At 45.4% G+C, this 18,293-nt stretch overlaps 1 protein-coding gene and 1 pseudogene across 1 annotated transcript; one reads left to right on the forward strand and one right to left on the reverse strand.

Moving 5' to 3' along the window:
- Window positions 1–312: 312 nt before the first annotated feature.
- Window positions 313–8,496, forward strand: LOC119315720 (annotated as a pseudogene).
- A 1,735-nt stretch (window positions 8,497–10,231) lies between these two features.
- LOC119315339 lies at window positions 10,232–11,984 on the reverse strand. The gene has a single exon (XM_037589976.1). It carries the CDS (start codon window positions 11,227–11,229, stop codon window positions 10,357–10,359), a length of 873 nt encoding a protein of 290 aa, XP_037445873.1. The 5' UTR covers window positions 11,230–11,984; the 3' UTR covers window positions 10,232–10,356.
- Window positions 11,985–18,293: the final 6,309 nt, after the last annotated feature.

Below are 18,293 nucleotides of genomic sequence, written 5' to 3' on the forward strand. Positions count from 1 at the left end.
GGGGTGCCAGATGCCGAAAAGAACTAGGTTTGAGCAACATTAACAATCTAAGAAAGGCCATATGACGATAGCTACAACACATCATTCAATCAATCAACAGCACTTAGGTAGTGGCAGTGGATCTAGGAGACCAGGGTAGTGGCAATGCTCTTCCTTGATTCTTTGGCAAACTGCACACTCATGTAGAAAAGTTTCAATCTCCTGGCCTTGCGCCAATAAAATAGCTTTTTTACCCTTTGATAGGTAGCCACAATGCCTGAATGGCCTCCTATGGGACATCTTCTCTAAATCATGTAAGTGCGTCAACCCTGACATCGATGATGGAGTTTAATTGCAAAGCTGATAGGATAAGAGGTCAGACTAAGATTAACAAACCAGTTTGTGCTTGGAAGTCAGACTCGTGAATAAATTAGTGGATATGCAATCGCAGCTAATCTTTGACCAGATTTTCTTGTCATCGCGATGACCAGAAGGGATGAAATGAGACAGAGACCAGAGCAGGTTGCTCCTTTCCTCTCTTGCTCTTTCTTCAAGAGAAACTAGTACTTCATCCTGCCAGACCAAAGCTTACGCTTGTGGTTTACAGGCTAATTTCTAGTCGCTCACGTAGGTAGTGATTTCACATACCTTTCTTTGGGCTGACTATTGTGCTGCTAGTCTCCTTGGCAACAGCAGTCAATCCTAGACCCATTTCTTTTCCTTTTCTTGAGTGGGACCTGAAAGAGGATCAAACAAAACGGAGACATGAGCTGCCTGTTCCATTCCTCTCGTGATCTTCACCAGCCCATTGGTTCCCTTGCTAGCTTCTTCAGAAAGCCATGCGGTCACACCATTGCCCAAACAGCAGCAGATTTCCCTTGCCTTTTCTAGGATTGGCTCTCGTGCTGCTGATATCCTTGGCCCCTCCGACCAGCTCCTGCACGGAGCAGGAGAAGAGCTCCCTCCTCCAGCTCCTTGCTGGGTTCTCGCAGGACGGCGGCCTCGGGGCGTCATGGCGGAACGATACGGACTTCTGCACTTGGGAAGGGATCACCTGCAGCCCCAACAGGACGGTCAGTGATGTTTTGTTGGCCTCTCGAGGCCTCGAGGGGTCCATCTCACAGTTCATTGGAAATCTCACCGGCTTGTTGCGCATCAACCTGTCGTGCAACTCACTGTCCGGTGGCTTGCCGCTAGAATTGGTGTCATCCAGCAGCATCCTTGTCCTTGATGTCAGTTTCAACCGCCTGACAGGAGCACTGAGCGAGCTGCCATCTTTAACCCCTGCACGGCCTCTGCAGGTAGTGAACATCTCAAGCAACTTGTTTACAGGAAGGTTTCCATCCACAACATGGGAAGTGATGAAGAGCCTGGTCGCGCTCAATGCCAGCAACAATAGTTTTACTGGGCAGCTACCAACTACACTCTGTCTCAGCGCACCATCTTTTGTTGTGCTTGAACTCAGTTTTAACGAATTCAGTGGAAACATTCCTCCTGGACTCGGTAATTGCTCCATGCTGAAATTGCTCGGCGCTGGCTACAACAACCTCAGTGGGACTCTTCCAGACGAGGTCTTCAAAGTCACCTCATTAGAGCACCTCTCTTTACCTAACAATTGGTTAGAAGGAGCACTTGATGGCATCATCAAGCTCACAAATCTGGTCACCCTTGATCTTGGGGGCAACAAGCTCAGCGGCAATATTCCGGATTCCATAGGTCAGCTGAAGAGTTTGGAGGAGCTGCATTTGGAACAAAACCACATATCAGGGGAGCTGCCATCAGCTCTGAGCAATTGCACACATCTCACAACAATTAGCTTAAAGGGCAACCAATTCCATGGAGAACTTACCAAGGTCAACTTCTCAAACCTGCCCAATCTAAAAAAAATAGATCTTCTGCACAATAACTTCATCGGCAACATTCCAGAAAGCTTATACTCGTGCAGCAATCTGACTGCACTACGGCTCTCGGGCAATCATTTACATGGCCAATTGTCAGAAAAGATAGGCAATCTGAAGTCTCTCTCGTTTCTATCAGTTGCTAACCTCTCCCTTACGAACATCACAAGAACACTTCAGATCCTTGGGAGATCCAGGAGCCTGACCAACCTTTTTATTGGGTCTAACTTCCTGCATGAGGCCATACCAGAGGATGACAGCATTGATGGTTTTGAAAATCTTCATGTTCTTTCTATGAGTGATTGTTCATTGTCTGGAACAATACCTGGTTGGTTATCCAAGCTCACACATTTAAGGATGCTATTTTTGCAAAGCAATCAACTAACTGGACCAATACCTGAATGGACCAGCAGCCTGAACTTGCTCTTCTATTTAGACATATCAAACAACAGCTTCATAGGTGAAATTTCAACTGCCTTAATGGAGATGCCAATGCTAAAATCAGACAGGACTGCGCCAAAGGTCTTCTTTGAACTGCCTGTTTATCTTTTCAGTCCATTTATCCAATACCTCAAACCTGGTGCTTTTCCTAAAGTGCTTAATCTAGCCATCAATAATTTCACTGGTGCGATCCCGGAGGAGATCGGTCAGTTAAGAGCACTCGTCGCACTCAATTTAAGCTCCAACAAATTATCAGGAGAGATCCCTCAAGAGATCTGCAACCTCAGGAACCTGCAGGTGCTCGACTTGTCTGTTAATCATCTTACTGGTATAATTCCAGCTGCACTGAACAATCTGAACATCCTTTCTGAGTTCGACATTACTAACAATGACCTAGAAGGCCCTATTCCAACCGGAGGGCAGCTTAGCACGTTTCCAGATTCTAGCTTTGATGGAAACCCAAAATTGTGTGGTCCTGTGATTGCAAACCCTTGCGGTTCAGCCGTAGCAGATCCAGAGCTCACCAACTCCAGAGAACAGATCAGCACTAATGCCATCTTTGCGATTGCCTTTGGTGCTTTCTTTGGAGTAGGAGTCCTATATGATCAGATGGTCCTAACCAGATATTTTGGCTAGAACCTTGCAACTGTTATCAGTTTATCATCGCCCAAACCATGACGTGATCTCAAGTGGTTCTCAGTTCAGGAAGACCAATTCAGTGGCTGCAGACCCAGCAAGAACAATATCCCTTGTAAACCTGCTATCTTGAGTTAGTGATGTTCATCGTTGTACTCCATGTAACAGAAACATGATTAACGAGTGAACAACATCAACAGTGTGTCAGCACATTATTATTGTGGAACGTCTAACTATTTGGTCAGTATTTACTTTGATACATACGCATACAGTGATGAATGTTTCTCTTGGAGAAAGTTGACTAGAGGAGGACACATAATAAGCAAAATCGCCAAAGCACACATAAGCAATCTGCAGTCTGGTACACTCAAATCTGTAACTATTTGCAGTCTAGCAATCTGTAACTCCAAGTCTCCAACCCAGGATCGCAAGTATCCACAGAAAACAACACTGGCGCTGAGAGAAAATTCAGAAATGTCAACAAAGCTAGCACTACAATGTGGCACGAATTAAGCACCTGCTCCGTGGTTTCTACAATATACCTCGGCAAAGGGCTCACGTCACGTTCGGCCTTGGTCGAATCTCCGGTCCCCTGCCTGCCTGGCCTCCTCAGACCAGCTGAGGCGGGAGGCGAACCGCCGCACGCCGCCGTAAAGGGTCGCCGCGTGGACGGATTTGAACTTAAAACGAGACTAGCGAACAATTAAACATCAACCAGGCGCCCAAGTATTATTTTTTTCCTCAGACTTCCTTTTTTCAGATATATACCTTCTGAGTGCGCGACACTGGACCTGTTTCCTAGCCTCCGGTGTCCGTCCTCCAGCGAGCTTAGCGAACTCGGAGCAGCCGGCCCACCGCCACGCGGGGTCGCCGGGAGTCGCCGCATCCCCCTCGCCAGAGTGCTCCGGGAGGGGGAGGCTTGGTTCGATTTCTGCCTGGCCACTGGCCACCAGAAGTGGGAGTGCGGCGGTGCGGCCACCCTCGGGACGCCGGCGCACTGAGTTGGGCAGGACTCGACGTTGGGCCGTATGGGGGGCAGTATCTGGGTTGGCTTACAGATAACAGTTTGGGCTGGCTTCATCTTGGGCTTCAAATTGGGTGGGCTTAGAGATGCTTCAATGCCTAAAAAAGAGATAAAATTGTACCTGCTCCTTTTTTTGTGGGAAAGGAACTTTTTTTGTGGGTATTGCCAAGCCAGCATAAAAATATCCAGCCATTATATGTACGATGTTGTAGGAGTGTGACTAACAACATTTGCATGGCAACTTATCTTAGCTAAGCTTATTATTGCACATATTCCTTCTGGTTGTCCACAAATGATCAATTCTGATTTCTAAAAAAAATGATCAGTTTCTGAAAAGTTTTTTTCCTACCAAAAAAAAAACTTCTTACAAGCTTTGCAAATGTAGTAGTGTTTTGAGTATACACATACTAATTCTTTTATTTTAATTTTAAACTAATGAAGTGGGTTCCAAGATATGACACAAGTGGGCATTTACACGCAATGATATACACCCCTATAAATATTAAGTGTAGAATGATATATACCCCAAGTGTATTTACGATTGGTTGCCTTGTATTTAGCCGAGCCGAGCTAGAGAGAAGTTGGTATGAACTTTTGCTCGTCCAACTAAAGCTAGTTGCACTGTTGTATGAACTTCTGCAAGTTGACCTAAACTAACTCAATTGTACATATCTTAACCTAGGGACCAAATATGTGCATGTAGAAGTAAAAATAATAATCTAGAATTTCAGTTGATGTCTTGTGTTTCCAGCAAGTGGTTTAGCTGAGAGATTGACAACTCTAGCTAGTATCAAAAAATGACAACTCTCGCAATAGATATTGGCAAAGCATGACACTCTCAAGTGAGCTACTCAACTATGCTCAATCCAAATGTGAACAATAAAGAACACTGGAGTACGTAAACACTGGTTATCACAAAACTTGATTCTGAACTAGTACAACACTATAGGCAACATGCTTCCCTTTTAACTCTTACCTACTACCTAGAAAAAGAACACATGCCCACCAAAATTTACATTTTTTTCAGTAACCTTTTAGAAGTTATACTGATAGGTGTTCTGGTCGGTAAGTAATACTGTATTAAATATAATAAATTCAGCAGCGGTCAATTGAGGTTGAGAGAATAAGCTAAATACCTTATTCCATGTGCAAAGGGTTCATCTCTCTACTCGAGATCTGCTTTCCCCATCGGAAGTTCATCTTCAGCCGTTTGGTCGTTTTGGGTTATGTTTGATGAGATCATAATCTTCAAAGAAAACAACATGACATGTCACAGGGGATTTGGAACTAGATGTCTGATACACATATTAATTATTATATTTGTCTAAATGGGTTGGCCCACAGGTTAAAGGTCATACATGCATCTAACCATGCATTAACCTTTCTGAGGTCCATAAACCAAAAGAAGAGGTACACCTCTTTGTCTAACCCACAAGATTTGCTTTTCTTTAGTGTGGTGGGATGTATGAGGGAGACCATGTCACCGAAAAACGCTTTGACTTTTTTTTTCGAAGACCCTACCTCTTTTTTTATAGGGAGCGGGAACCCTACATCTTTGTCTAACCCACACTATTTGAACCTCAGTCTTGCTGCTTAATTGCTAAAGGCTTACTCTTACTTGTTGGAACCACTATACTTGCGACCATGTCAAAGGCGATCTACTATGCTCACAGACACATATCCATCAACTGACAGTTTGAGGGGTCCGGCTATAGATGCTCTAAGCGTTCATAGACACATGCCCATCAGCTTACGATCTTCTCCTTCCAAGTGAGGAACTGTGACTCTGTGAGGTGGACTTTTTGTACAAAGCAATAAGAATTTGAGGTGGGCTTTTTGTACAAAGCAATAAGAATTCGAGACCCCCACAAAGTCGTAAAGTGGTACGCGTGCAGTTGCAATCTTCAAAGTCTGTTGTCATGCTTCTGTACGTCATAATAAACAGAATAATTTGTAAGAGAAGATTGCATCTGAAGTAGGAGCAAACCTTAATAGCATCCACGCTAGATTTAATATGAAATGTTATTACCCACATGTACAATGATCCATGACATATATGCACTCCCATTGAAATACAATGACACTCTACTTGACACCAAATATTATAGCCACTCAACTACCAGCGAGACACCGGTAGTCAACACTCGACTTAACACGGCATATTATTAGCAACTCGGAAAAAAAATTAGGTGGCATCAAAATGACATCAACAAAAATTTCAAACAGAAATATTCAACAAAACTGACAGAATCCGAATGGACAGCTCTTGTTTTTTTATTTAGGAAATGGTAGTTTAGCATGCTTTCAGAATGGACAGTTTCAGGAAACTGTCAAACAAAAATATTCAAAATGGGCAGTTCCACCACAACACCATGCAGCAACTATTTTTCATATAGCAGGTACACCAAGAAATTTCACATGCCTTCACTTGGCTTGGCTCTCGTGCTGCTGGTCTCTTTGGTCTCTCCGACCAGCTCCTGCACCGAGCAGGAGAAGAGCTCCCTTCTCCAGCTCCTCGCCGGGCTCTCGCAGGACGGCGGCCTCACGACGTCGTGGCAGCACGACACCGACTGCTGCACATGGGAAGGGATCACCTGCAACCAAGATAGGAAGGTCACTGATGTTTCGTTGGCTTCTCGAGGCCTCGAGGGGCCCATCTCGCTGTTCCTTGGCAACCTCACCGGACTTTTGCGCCTCAACCTTTCCCGGAACTTGCTGTCTGGTGGCTTGCCACTGGAATTAGTGTCATCCAGCAGCATCCTTGTTCTTGACATCAGCTTCAACCGCCTCACAGGAGGCCTGAGCGAGCTGCCATCTTCAACCCCTGCGCGGCCTCTGCAGGTACTCAACATCTCAAGCAACTGGGTTACAGGCATATTACCAATCACAACATGGGAGGTGATGAAGAGCCTGGTCATTCTTAATGCTAGTTCCAACAGATTTACTGGTCAGATACCAACTACACAATGTGTTAGCGCGCCATCTTTTGTTGTGCTTGAGCTCAGTTTCAACCAACTCAGTGGGAACATCCCTCCAGGACTCAGTAATTGCTCGGTGCTGAAATTGATTGGTGTTGGCTACAACAACCTCAATGGCACGCTTCCAAATGAACTCTTCAACGTAACCACGTTAGAGCACCTCTCGTTGCCTAACAATAGGTTAGAAGGAGCTCTCGATGGCATTAGCAAGCTCACAAATCTGGTCACCCTTGATCTTGGCGGGAATGAGCTCAGCGGCAATATTCCAGAGTCTATAGGTGATCTGAAGAGATTGGAGAAGCTGCATTTGGAACACAACAACATGTCAGGGGAGCTGCCAGCAGCTCTAGGCAACTGCACAAATCTTGTAACAATTGACCTCAAGGCAAACCAATTTAGCGGAGAACTTACCAAGGTCAACTTCGTAAGCCTGTCCAATCTAAAAAAACTAGATCTTCTTTCCAATAACATCACCGGCACAGTTCCAGAAAGCATATACTCCTGCAGCAAGCTGACGGCACTACGGCTATCTTACAATCCTTTCCATGGTCAATTGTCAGAAAAAATAGGCAATCTGAAGTCCCTCTTATTCCTATCACTTGCTAATAACTCTCTTACAAATATCACAAGAACACTTCAGATGCTTAGCAGTTCCAGGAGCCTCACCACCCTTTATATTGGGTGCAACTTCCTGCATGAGACCATGCCAGAGGATGTCAGCATTGATGGTTTTCAGAATCTCCAGGTTCTTTCTATAAATCATTGTTCATTGTGTGGAAAAATACCTGATTGGCTATCAAAGCTACCGAATTTGGGGATGCTATTTTTGCAAGGCAATCAACTAACTGGACCGATACCTGAATGGATCAGCAGCCTAAATTTTCTCTTCTCTCTAGATATATCAAACAACAGCCTTACAGGGGAAATTCCAAGGTTCTTAATGGAGATGCCAATGCTAGAATGAGATAATACTGCACCAAAGGTATTCTTTGAGCTGCCTGTTTGGAACAAGAACCAATTTCTGCAATACCTCACGCCCAGTGCTTTTCCTAAAGAGCTTAATCTAGCCATGAATAATTTCACTGGTATGATTCCGGCGGAGATCGGTAGGTTACAAGGACTATTTTCACTTAACTTGAGCTCCAACAGATTATCTGGAGAGATACCAGAACAGATCTGCAATCTCACGAACCTGCAGATGCTCGACTTGTCTGGTAATCATCTCACTGGTAAGATTCCAGCTGCATTGAACAATCTGCACTTCCTTTCCAGATTCAACATTTCTAATAATGACCTAGAAGGCCCTATTCCAAACATGGGCCAGTTCAGCACGTTTCCGGATTCTAGCTTTGGTGGAAACCCAAAACTGTGTGGCCCTATGGTTGCAAACCATTGTGGTTCGGCAGAAGCAAGTCCAGTTTCCATTGACCCTATAAAACAGATTGGTAGTGAGGCCATCATCTTTATGACCTCCTTCGGTGTTTTCTTTGGAGTAGGAGTCCTATATGATCAGAAAGTCTTAGCTAGACATTTTGGCTGAAACCATGTAACCGTTATCACCGTTAACAAATGGTTAATATTTGTAAATATTGAGTATAGAATATAAGAACATTTGACTCTGCAGTCCAGTAAAGAAAATCTACAGGGAAAGCACACAAGAGGCGCTCCAATGATAACTTATCACAAAAAATGTCATTTTTCATCTCCTTTGTAGCCTCTCCTGCCTAAAGCTGATTCAGTAAGAATACTTTTCTTTAATGATAACCAGAAATAAATCTTGATTTTCAGAAGTACTCTAGCACTTATATTAGAGTCAGATGTTTAAATTGCCATGTGTAAAGAGCTAACCAGAAGCCTTGCAAATCAGACCAACTTTGTGTCTCTGTTGTTGTCAAGTACACCCCTGGTGCAGGCTGACTTCATTTCTTCCTACGTAAGTAGGGTGTCTCGCCCAAAAGCATCCTCTTGCACTGCTAAAGTAAATAAGTTAGACACAGACACCGTGGAACCACTAATTTCAGAGCAATCATGTACTGTTTCATGTCAGAATTATTTTTACTGATTCTCCCATGAGCTAACAGCATGCTGCATAAGAAAGCAAGTAGGCACCAAATTCTATTTTCAATTGCGAATATGCATCAAGAAGATCATGTGACAACAGATGTACCATGATAAAAGAATGCAAATATATTCTAGGCATGACAGGTTGAAAAATGTCTAGCACAGGTAGCATAGGGGAAGGTATAAAAGGGTGCATCGGGAGATCAGACGATCCTTGAATTACATAGGAAGGCATTTATTTTTTTGCAAGAAACATAGGAAGGTGCTTATTCTAGTAGAAAGCCAATGGCGTTAAACTGGTTTGTCATTGTCAATGTTAATCACTTCCTAGTATTATCAGCTAAATATGTCAGCTATCTATGCACTTAATACTCTAAGGGCATAAAATTATAACCCCCAAGCGTGCAAGATCTGTTTTGCACAAACACGATCCCCCTAAATAGTAAGTACTTTTGGTTTGTGGACTCGAAAAACTCAATGCAACAATACGATAAGCGGGAAAAAACAATATTGTCAAACAATCCATATCCTACTTTCAGCATGGCCTGAATCATATATGATAGCATCATACTATTTGGTTGGCGTAAAAGCTGCGCCAGGAGCTGGTGGAAAATTCACCTTCCACTTGCATTATTCCATTTCGCAGTGTTAGTGTGAGAGACATTGATTCAACAGACTTGGCTCCTAGCAGCAGCAGCCGCAGGCCGCTGGCTCGTTGACCTCAGGTTGAAGTGCACTGCCACGGGTCAGAGCTTGATGATGGCGAGGAGGGCGAGTGGCGGTCGGCGGCGTTGGGGAGATCTGGCCGCTGGGCGACGTGAGACGCACCTGCGGGTGAGCCGCGGGCCGCAGCGACGGGGAGAGCCGCCGGTTGTACGCCGACGCGGCGGGGAGGTCAGCGGGGTCGAGGAACGCGGCTCCGGCGGCTGCCCGCCCTGCGGCGACAGATGCTAGGGCATCGCCGGGGGGAGAGAGATATGCAGCCGAGGCGCCAAAGGATGGCAACGCGGCCCAAGGAGCCTGGCCGCCTTCCACAAGAGCTTGGCCGCCGTGAAGGAGGCGACTACACCTGTCCTGCTCATGCGGTCATGCCCTCAAGGTGTTTGCGAGAATGTCGTCTCTGTTTGCAGAATGCACAGTATGCCGTGTCTGACACTTATTTGCAGAATGCAGAACACCATCATTTCATTCCATCGCAGATAAGATCAGTGCCAAGCTCGATAATGGATGGTCGCAATTGTATTAAGCATAGTCCACCTAGCTACATACTGAAAACAGCTTCAATCTTGCTGATCAGCATAGTCGACCTAGCTACACACTGAAAACAGCTTCAAGCTCCTTACTGATCAACGAGCATCGGAGCGACTAAGCTAGCTAACACTTTAGCGACCTTGTGCTTATAGAGGAAGGTTGGAATGGGCAGCTCGCTCGGATCCGGCGACATGATGAAGGTCGGCATAGGCAGCTCGCTCGGGTCCGGCGACACCATGAATGTCGGGCCAGCGAACAAGGATGCCTCCGAGTCCACCTCCATCTTAGCCAGAGCCTTTGGCTTCTTGTCGGGCCGGTCCATCAACGGAGCGAGGCCAGCGAAGGGTGATGCCTCCACCACGGTACGAGGTGTCGCCTTCTTCTCCGACGCCACAGGGCCAGCGAAGAGTGTCGCCACCGAGTCTGCCACCATCTCAGTCGTAGGCTCTGCCTTCTCCGAAAGGTCGATCGACGGAGAAGGGCAAGCGAAGGATGTCACCACCGAGTCTAGCTCCATCTCAGTCACAGGCTTTGTCTTCTTCCCGAACCGGCCGGCCGACGGGGCGGGGCCGGCGGAGATTGATGCCTGCGAAGCTGCCACCATCTCAGCCGGAGGCCTCGGCTTCTTGTCGCACCGGTCGACGGATGGCGCGCGGCTCGCCGGCCTCTTCCAGTTCTCTCTCGGCGTCTCCACGCGGCCGAGGCGCTCGACGCCGCCGTTCAAACTCTCGGCACGGCGGAGCGTCTTGTCAGTGGCCCAGCTGGAGCTCCGGGAAGCACGTCCGGGAAGGTCGATCTTGTCTCTGATCCAGCTTCTGCTCATCGAGGCACGTCCAGGCTGCTGCTTCTTGGTGTCCAGCTCCACACGAGCCGTGTACACCGCCGGAGGAGGCGTCAGGAGGAGGCAGCGCGCCGGGGTAGGCAACAGCGGCGGCAAGGTCGCAGCGACATGGCTAGCCATCTCTGCAAAACACAGGACACAGCAAAGAACAGAGAGACCAAGTGATTGCACAAGCGAAACAAGTAAACAGAACAATTGCGATGCTGAAATTCAGATGATGACCGGAGAAGAAAGAGGAAACTCGCCGGATTCTTTGCTCGCCGTCGGCGAGAGAAGCTCGCCGGGTTGTTAGGTCGCCAGGAGAACGTCGCGCGTGATCTATCGAGGGGACGGCTTGCTCGTCGGATCGAAGGAAAAGTGCGATCTATCCCCGCAGCCCGGCTGATATAGATCGACCCCCGATGCCCCGCCGCGTAGAAACCACGCAATCCGAGTTCGGCTCGTAACCGCCGCCAGCGCCGCCGCCCGTGGTCCAACCGCCGGAGCCACCAGCGACGCACTCATCCGATCTTTCCTCCTCTTCGTCGGTGGCCTGGGCATCCCGCGGTGGCGCGACTGCGCCTGCGCCTCCATTCCGCCGCCGCGTGCCATCCTGGCTCGGCATCGCGGCCGTCGTGGCCGCCGAGCTCTGTTACCCGCATGAGTCGCAGCTGTAAGAACCACGGTGAGGAGTCGCAGCAGCGACGAGATGCTGGCCGGGGTTGTTGCTTTCCTCCTGCGCTGATTGCTGCTCTTCCACGCTGCTCCATGGGTGGTCAGTTGTTGCGCTTGTCAAATGTTTGATGAAATGCTTGAGCAGGATGCCCGGTCCTTTCAATCAATTTGAGCAGAAGCAACTCCAGTAGTTCAATGTTAATAGAGCGAAGGGCGGATGCACATTCACGAGTTCACCATGTGTAATCACTAATTAATCTAGCATAATAGGACTAAAGTCTACACTGACAAATAAGCTGGCACCTTAAGCCACCTACGATTCTCAAACTGAACAATCGAAACTGCATTTCTCAGTTATTGTTGGTGTGCATTTGTTAATTCCATGATAGATGCATATGTAACTTGGCGGCTTCCATGTATTATAATCCACTGAAATTGTTTGAAATTTGTGACTGGTTGCTTTTCTGCTTCATTCTATAAAGTGGGGCAGGGGGACCCCTTTCATTAAAAAAAAACTAAAATGGTTCGAAATGAAAAAGTCAATACAATGCTCATACAATTTGTTTATTTTTTGAAAATAAAATCCATTTGAAAAATAGATAATTCATGAGCTTATTATGTAAGTAGCTTTGAGATTCCATCTATAAATAATTCTATTTTAATTTGTAACCCATGTCTTACCCAATTCATGACTTGTATTATTATGGTTATAATGCTTTAACTCTTGCGGTGCCTTCCCAGGTGCCGCTGTCGACTATCGGGATCACTGCCAATCTCATCAAGGCTGAATTGTGCAACTACATCGGGGATTGCCATGACAGCACCTTCTCCTGGAAGGTTCGAGAGGTTTTTGCGGTTTTTGATTCTTCAACTACATCCAATTATCAGAGGTCTCCTGTTGGTTTTTGCGGCTTCCCTTCCGCTGTGATGGAGTCAAACTTGACAGATCTAGGGTAGGGGGTCCCAAGCTGGTAGCCTTAGGATGATGGTAATAGGGCAAGGGGGACACGATGTTTGCCCATATTCAGACCCTCTCGAAGATGTAAAACCCTACGACCTACTTTGTTTGTATTGATTATGGATGGGGTACAGAATACATGTTGATCCACCTCGAGATCGTGTATAAATGAGTTGGTTTTTCTCTACGGACTACACCCCTCTGTTTATATAGACGCCTGGGTACCTAGGATTACACATAGGTTGGTTACATTCGAAGATAAACACGTCAAAGATGCATTCATGCCTTGAAGTATGTGTCAAGTCTTCGGAAGATCTCATCTTGCACATAGGTCGGTTACATTCGAAGATAAACACGTCAAAGATGCATTCATGCCTTGAAGTATGTGTCAAGTCTTCGGAAGATTTCATCTTGCACATAGGTCGGTTACATCCGAAGATAAACACGTCGAAGATTGCATTCATGCCGTCTTGATTCCTCCATGGGGCCCAACGAATGTGGCCCACTGGTTGGTCATCTGGGGGTTCTCGACCCAACCAATGTCTCGGAGCCGACGTGGTTAACACCCCCCCATTCAGGATACCATCATTAGCCCTCGAACCAGTCTTCAAGCCGAGGACTATCCTCACAAAGGTTGTTGTTCATCTTAGGTCTTTGGCCTTGTAAATTGGTTCAATCATCTTCTTTGCGTGTTTGTCTCCAGAGTGACCAGAATCTTGTCCGAGGAGCCCCAACTAAGCTTCCAAGTTTTTTTCTTTTTGCCGGATCCGAAGACCCTTTCAGTGCCTAGTTATCTTAACGACGAAGTCTTCTTGTGTCAGGATGGGGACGTCGGTTTGGCGGTGTTCTGACAACTTCGACCGAACCCGAAATGCTACCACGCCTGCAAAACCGAAAGATGCCTTGAGTTATCGTTATATCGTGTTAGTGCAGCACGAGGCCATTACAATTGGCACGTATTGTCAATAAAGTGACCGGGCCCCAGATTTTTGGCGTCATTACCAGCAAACCCCCTCGATTCACATGCACACGTTACACATACCACATTGGGTACTCGTGAAATTTACTACCACACAGTACGCGCCTTCGGTGTTTTTACTTTTTACTGGCTTATAAAAGGCACACTGTAAAATGAATCAATCACCACGCTTTCCATCTTGCTCCTGCTTCCATCATCCTCAAGCTTCAGTGCCCAAAGAACAGAGCAAAAGCCTTCTGAGCTGCTTTCCCTCTCTCGGTTCTCTAGCGTTCTTCTACTCCCATTGGAGTTGTTGGATTCCCTGAAAAGGAAAGGTGATGTGTCACAACAATAGAAAATATTTTCCTCGGTTAATAACAAAAAATTATTGAACTAGTAGGAGTCTACAAGCTAACAATGTAAACAACACCCGCACACAAACACAAAACAAAATGTTTGCACCCAACTTGTCAAGAGAGTTGTCAGTCCCCTTGTCTTGCCATTTGTCGGGGGGTGACCCCCAGGTAGTCCCAAGATGTCGAGCCGGACAGGGTGCCTGCCTGCCCGGTGCTACTTGTGAACTGTGTTGGGATTTCCCCGAAGACGAGAGGATGATGCAGTATAGTAAAGATAAGTATTTCCCTTAGTTAAGAACTAAAGTTATCAATCCAGTAAGAGAACCACGCAACACCTCGTTAGCAGCACCTGCACACAAATAACAAATCCTTGCAACCCAACGCGAACAAGGGGTTGTCAATCCCTTGGCGGTTACGTGCAAGATAAAATTATGTAGTAATTGATAGATAGATTGAAAAAAATACAAAATAAAATAAATAATATAAAATTGCATCAAGGTTTTGTAGGATTTTTAGTATGATAAAAGTAGACCCGGGGCCATAGTTTTCGCTAGAGAGTTCCCTCTTGAAAATAGCATATGTTGGGTAAACAAATTACTGTTGGACAATTGATAGAAAAACAAGTAATCATGACGTTGTCCAAGGCAATGATCATGTATATAGGCATCACGTCTGATACAAGTAGACCGATCTCTTGCCTTACTATTACTCCAGACATCGAACGCTATCCAGCATGCATCTAAAGTATTAAGTTCATAAAGAATGGAGTAACGCCTTACTAAGCAAGATGACATGATGTAGTGATGACCCACAAGTATAGGGGATCAATTGTAGATCTTTTCGATAAGTAAGAGTGTCAAACCCAACGAGGAGCAGAAGGAAATGACAAGTGGTTTTCCGTAAGGTAATGTCTGTAAGTGCTGAAATTGTAAGTAGCAGAGTAGTTTGATAGCAAGGTAATTTGTAACGAGCAAGTAATGATAGTAGTAACAAAAGTGCAGCAAGGTAGCCCAATCCTTTTGAGGCAAAGGACTGGCCAAAACGGTCTCTTATGATAAGCAAAGCGTTCTTGAGGGTACACGGGAATTTCATCTAGTCACTTTCATCATGTTGGCTTAATTCGTGTTTGGTACTTTGGTAATTTGATATGTGGGTGGACCGATGCTTAGGTGTTGTTCTTACTTGAACAAACCTCCTACTTATGATTAACCGTCCCGCAAGCATCCGCAACTACGAGAAAAGTATTAAGAATAAATTCTAACCATAGCATTAAACTTTTGGATCCAATCGATCCCTTACGGAATAGCGCATAAACTGGGGTTTAAGCTTCTGTCACTCTTGCAACCCATCATCTAATTGCTACTCCATAATGCATTCCCTTAGGCCCAAATATGATGAAGTATCATGTAGTCGACGTTCACATGACACCACTAAGGGAATCACAACATACATCCTATCAAAATATCGAACACATATCAAGTTCACATGATTACTTGCAACATGATTTCTCCCGTGACCTCAAGAACAAAAGTAACTACTCACAAATGATAGTCATGCTCAAGATCATAGGGGTATTAAATAGCATATTGGATCTAAATATATAATATTCCACCAAATAAACCATATAGTAATCAACTACAAGATGTAATCAACACTACTAGTCACCCACAAGCACCAATCTATAGTTTCAGTAACAAGATTGAACACAAGAGATGGACTAGGGTTTGAGAGGAGATGGTGCTATTGAAGATGTTGATGGAGATTGCCCTCCTCAAGATGGGAGAGTTGTTGTTGGTGATGATGATGATGATTCCCCCCTTCGGGAGGGAAGTTCCCCCGACAGAATCGCTCCACCGGAGGGCAAAAGTGCTCCTTCCCAAGTTCCGTCTCGAGACGGCGGAGCTCCGTCCCAAAAATCCTCTCCTTACTTTTTCTAGGTCAAAATGACTTATATAACAGAAGATGGGAACCATAGGTGGAGCTGGGTGAGCACAACCCACGAGGGTGCGCCTAGGCTGCCTGGCGCGCCCAGGTGGGTTGTGCCCACCTGGTGGGCACCCTTTGGTAGTTATTTACTCCAATATTCCTCAAATATTTCATAAAAATTCTCCGTGAAGTTTCAGCTCATTTGGAGCTGTGCAGAATAGATGGCCTGACGTAGCTTTTCCAGGTCCAGATTTCCAGCTGTCGGAATTCTCCCTCTTTGTGTATATCTTGCATATTGATACGTCTCCAACGTATCTATAATTTTTGATTGCTCCATGCTATATTATCTACTGTTTTGGACTATATTCGGCTTTATTTTCCACTTTTATATTATTTTTGGGACTAACCTATTAACCGGAGGCCCAACCCAGAATTGTTGTTTTTTGCCTATTTTAGTGTTTCGGATAAACAGAATATCAAACGGAGTCCAAACGGAATAAAATCTTCGGAAACGTGATTTTCTCACCGAACGTGATCCAGGAGACTTGGACCCTACTACAAGGGATCAAAGAGGTGGTCACGAGGGTGGGGGCTCCCCCCTAGGGCGCGCCCCCTGCCTCGTGGGCCCCTTGGTGCTCCACCAACGTACTCCTTCCTCCTATATATACACACGTACCCCCAAACGATCAGAACAGGAGCCAAAACCCTAATTCCACCGCCGCAACTTTCTGTATCCACGAGATCGCATCTTGGGGCCTATTCCAGAGCTCCGCCGGAAGAGGGCCGTCATCACGGAGGGCTTCTACATCATCCTAGCCCCTCCGATGAAGTGTGAGTAGTTTACCTCAGACCTTCAGGTCCATAGTTAGTAGCTAGATGACTTTTTCTCTCTCTTTGAATCTCAATACAAAGTTCTCCCCCTCTCTTGTGGAGATATATTCAATGTAATCTTCTTTTTGTCGTGTGTTTGTTGAGACCGATGAATTGTGGGTTTATGATCAAGTCTATCTATGAATAATATTTGAATCTTTTCTAAATTCTTTTATGCATGATTGGTTATCTTTGCAAGTCTCTTCGAATTATCCGTTTGGTTTGGCCAACTAGATTGGTTGTTCTTGCCATGGGAGAAGTGCTTAGCTTTGGGTTCGATCTTGCGGTGTCCTTACCAAGTGATAGAAGGGGCAGCAAGGCACGTATTGTATCGTTGCCATCGAGGATAACAAGATGGGGTTTATTTCATATTGCATGAATTTATCTCTCTACATCATGTTATCTTGCTTAAGGCGTTAATCTGTTTTTAACTTAATACTCTAGATGCATGCTGGATAGCGGTCGATGAGTGGAGTAATAGTAGTAGATGCAGAATCGTTTCGATCTACTTGTCACAGACATGATGCCTATATACATGATCATGCCTAGATATTCTCATAATTATGCACAATTCTATCAATTGCTCATCAGTAATTTGTTCACCCACCGTAGAATACTTATGCTCTTGAGAGAAGCCACTAGTGAAACCTATGGCCCCCGGGTCTATTCTCATCATATCAATCCCTATCACTTTTATATTGTTTTGCTATTTACTTTGCTTTTACTTTTTACTTTGCATCTTTATATCAAAAATACCAAAAATATTTTATCTATCAGATCTCACTCTCGTAAGTGACTGTGAAGGGCTTGACAACCCCTAATCGCGTTGGTTGCGAGTAGCTATCGCTTTGTGCAGGTACGAGGGACTTGAGCGTGGGCTCCTACTGGATTGATACCTTGGTTCTCAAAAACTGAGGGAAATACTTACGCTACTCTGCTGCATCATCTCTTCCTCTTCGGGGAAAACCAACGCAAGCTCAAGACGTAGCAAGAAGGATTTCTGGCGCCGTTGCCGGGGAGTCTACGCAAAAAGTCAACATACCAAGTACCCATCACAATCCCTATCTCTCGCATTACATTGTTTGCCATTTGCCTCTCGTTTTCCTCCCCCCCAATTCACCCTTGCCATTTTATTCGCCCTCTCTCTCTCTCTCTATCCTCCCTCTCTATTTGCCTCTTTTTGCCCGTTTCTTGTTTGCTCGTATGGTTGGAATAGTTGTTTATTTATTACTAAACAGAGAACTTAAGATCTATGGATCCTCATCCGCTTGCCAATATTTTTAAGGGATCCAATTATGATGAACCAATTCCTAGTGATTTGGATGCACTAGATTATCTTTATAAGCTTTTGCCTGAAATCCGTAAATCTGAAAATCGTGATGAAGTGCTTTATGAAATGATTCATGATAGATCTTTGAATAAAAAGCATGATTGCAATCATTTTATTATAAATTCTCTTGAT

The sequence above is a fragment of the Triticum dicoccoides genome, chromosome 6A (assembly GCF_002162155.2).
Source record: "Triticum dicoccoides isolate Atlit2015 ecotype Zavitan chromosome 6A, WEW_v2.0, whole genome shotgun sequence".
In the NCBI taxonomy this organism is placed as follows: domain Eukaryota; kingdom Viridiplantae; phylum Streptophyta; class Magnoliopsida; order Poales; family Poaceae; genus Triticum; species Triticum dicoccoides.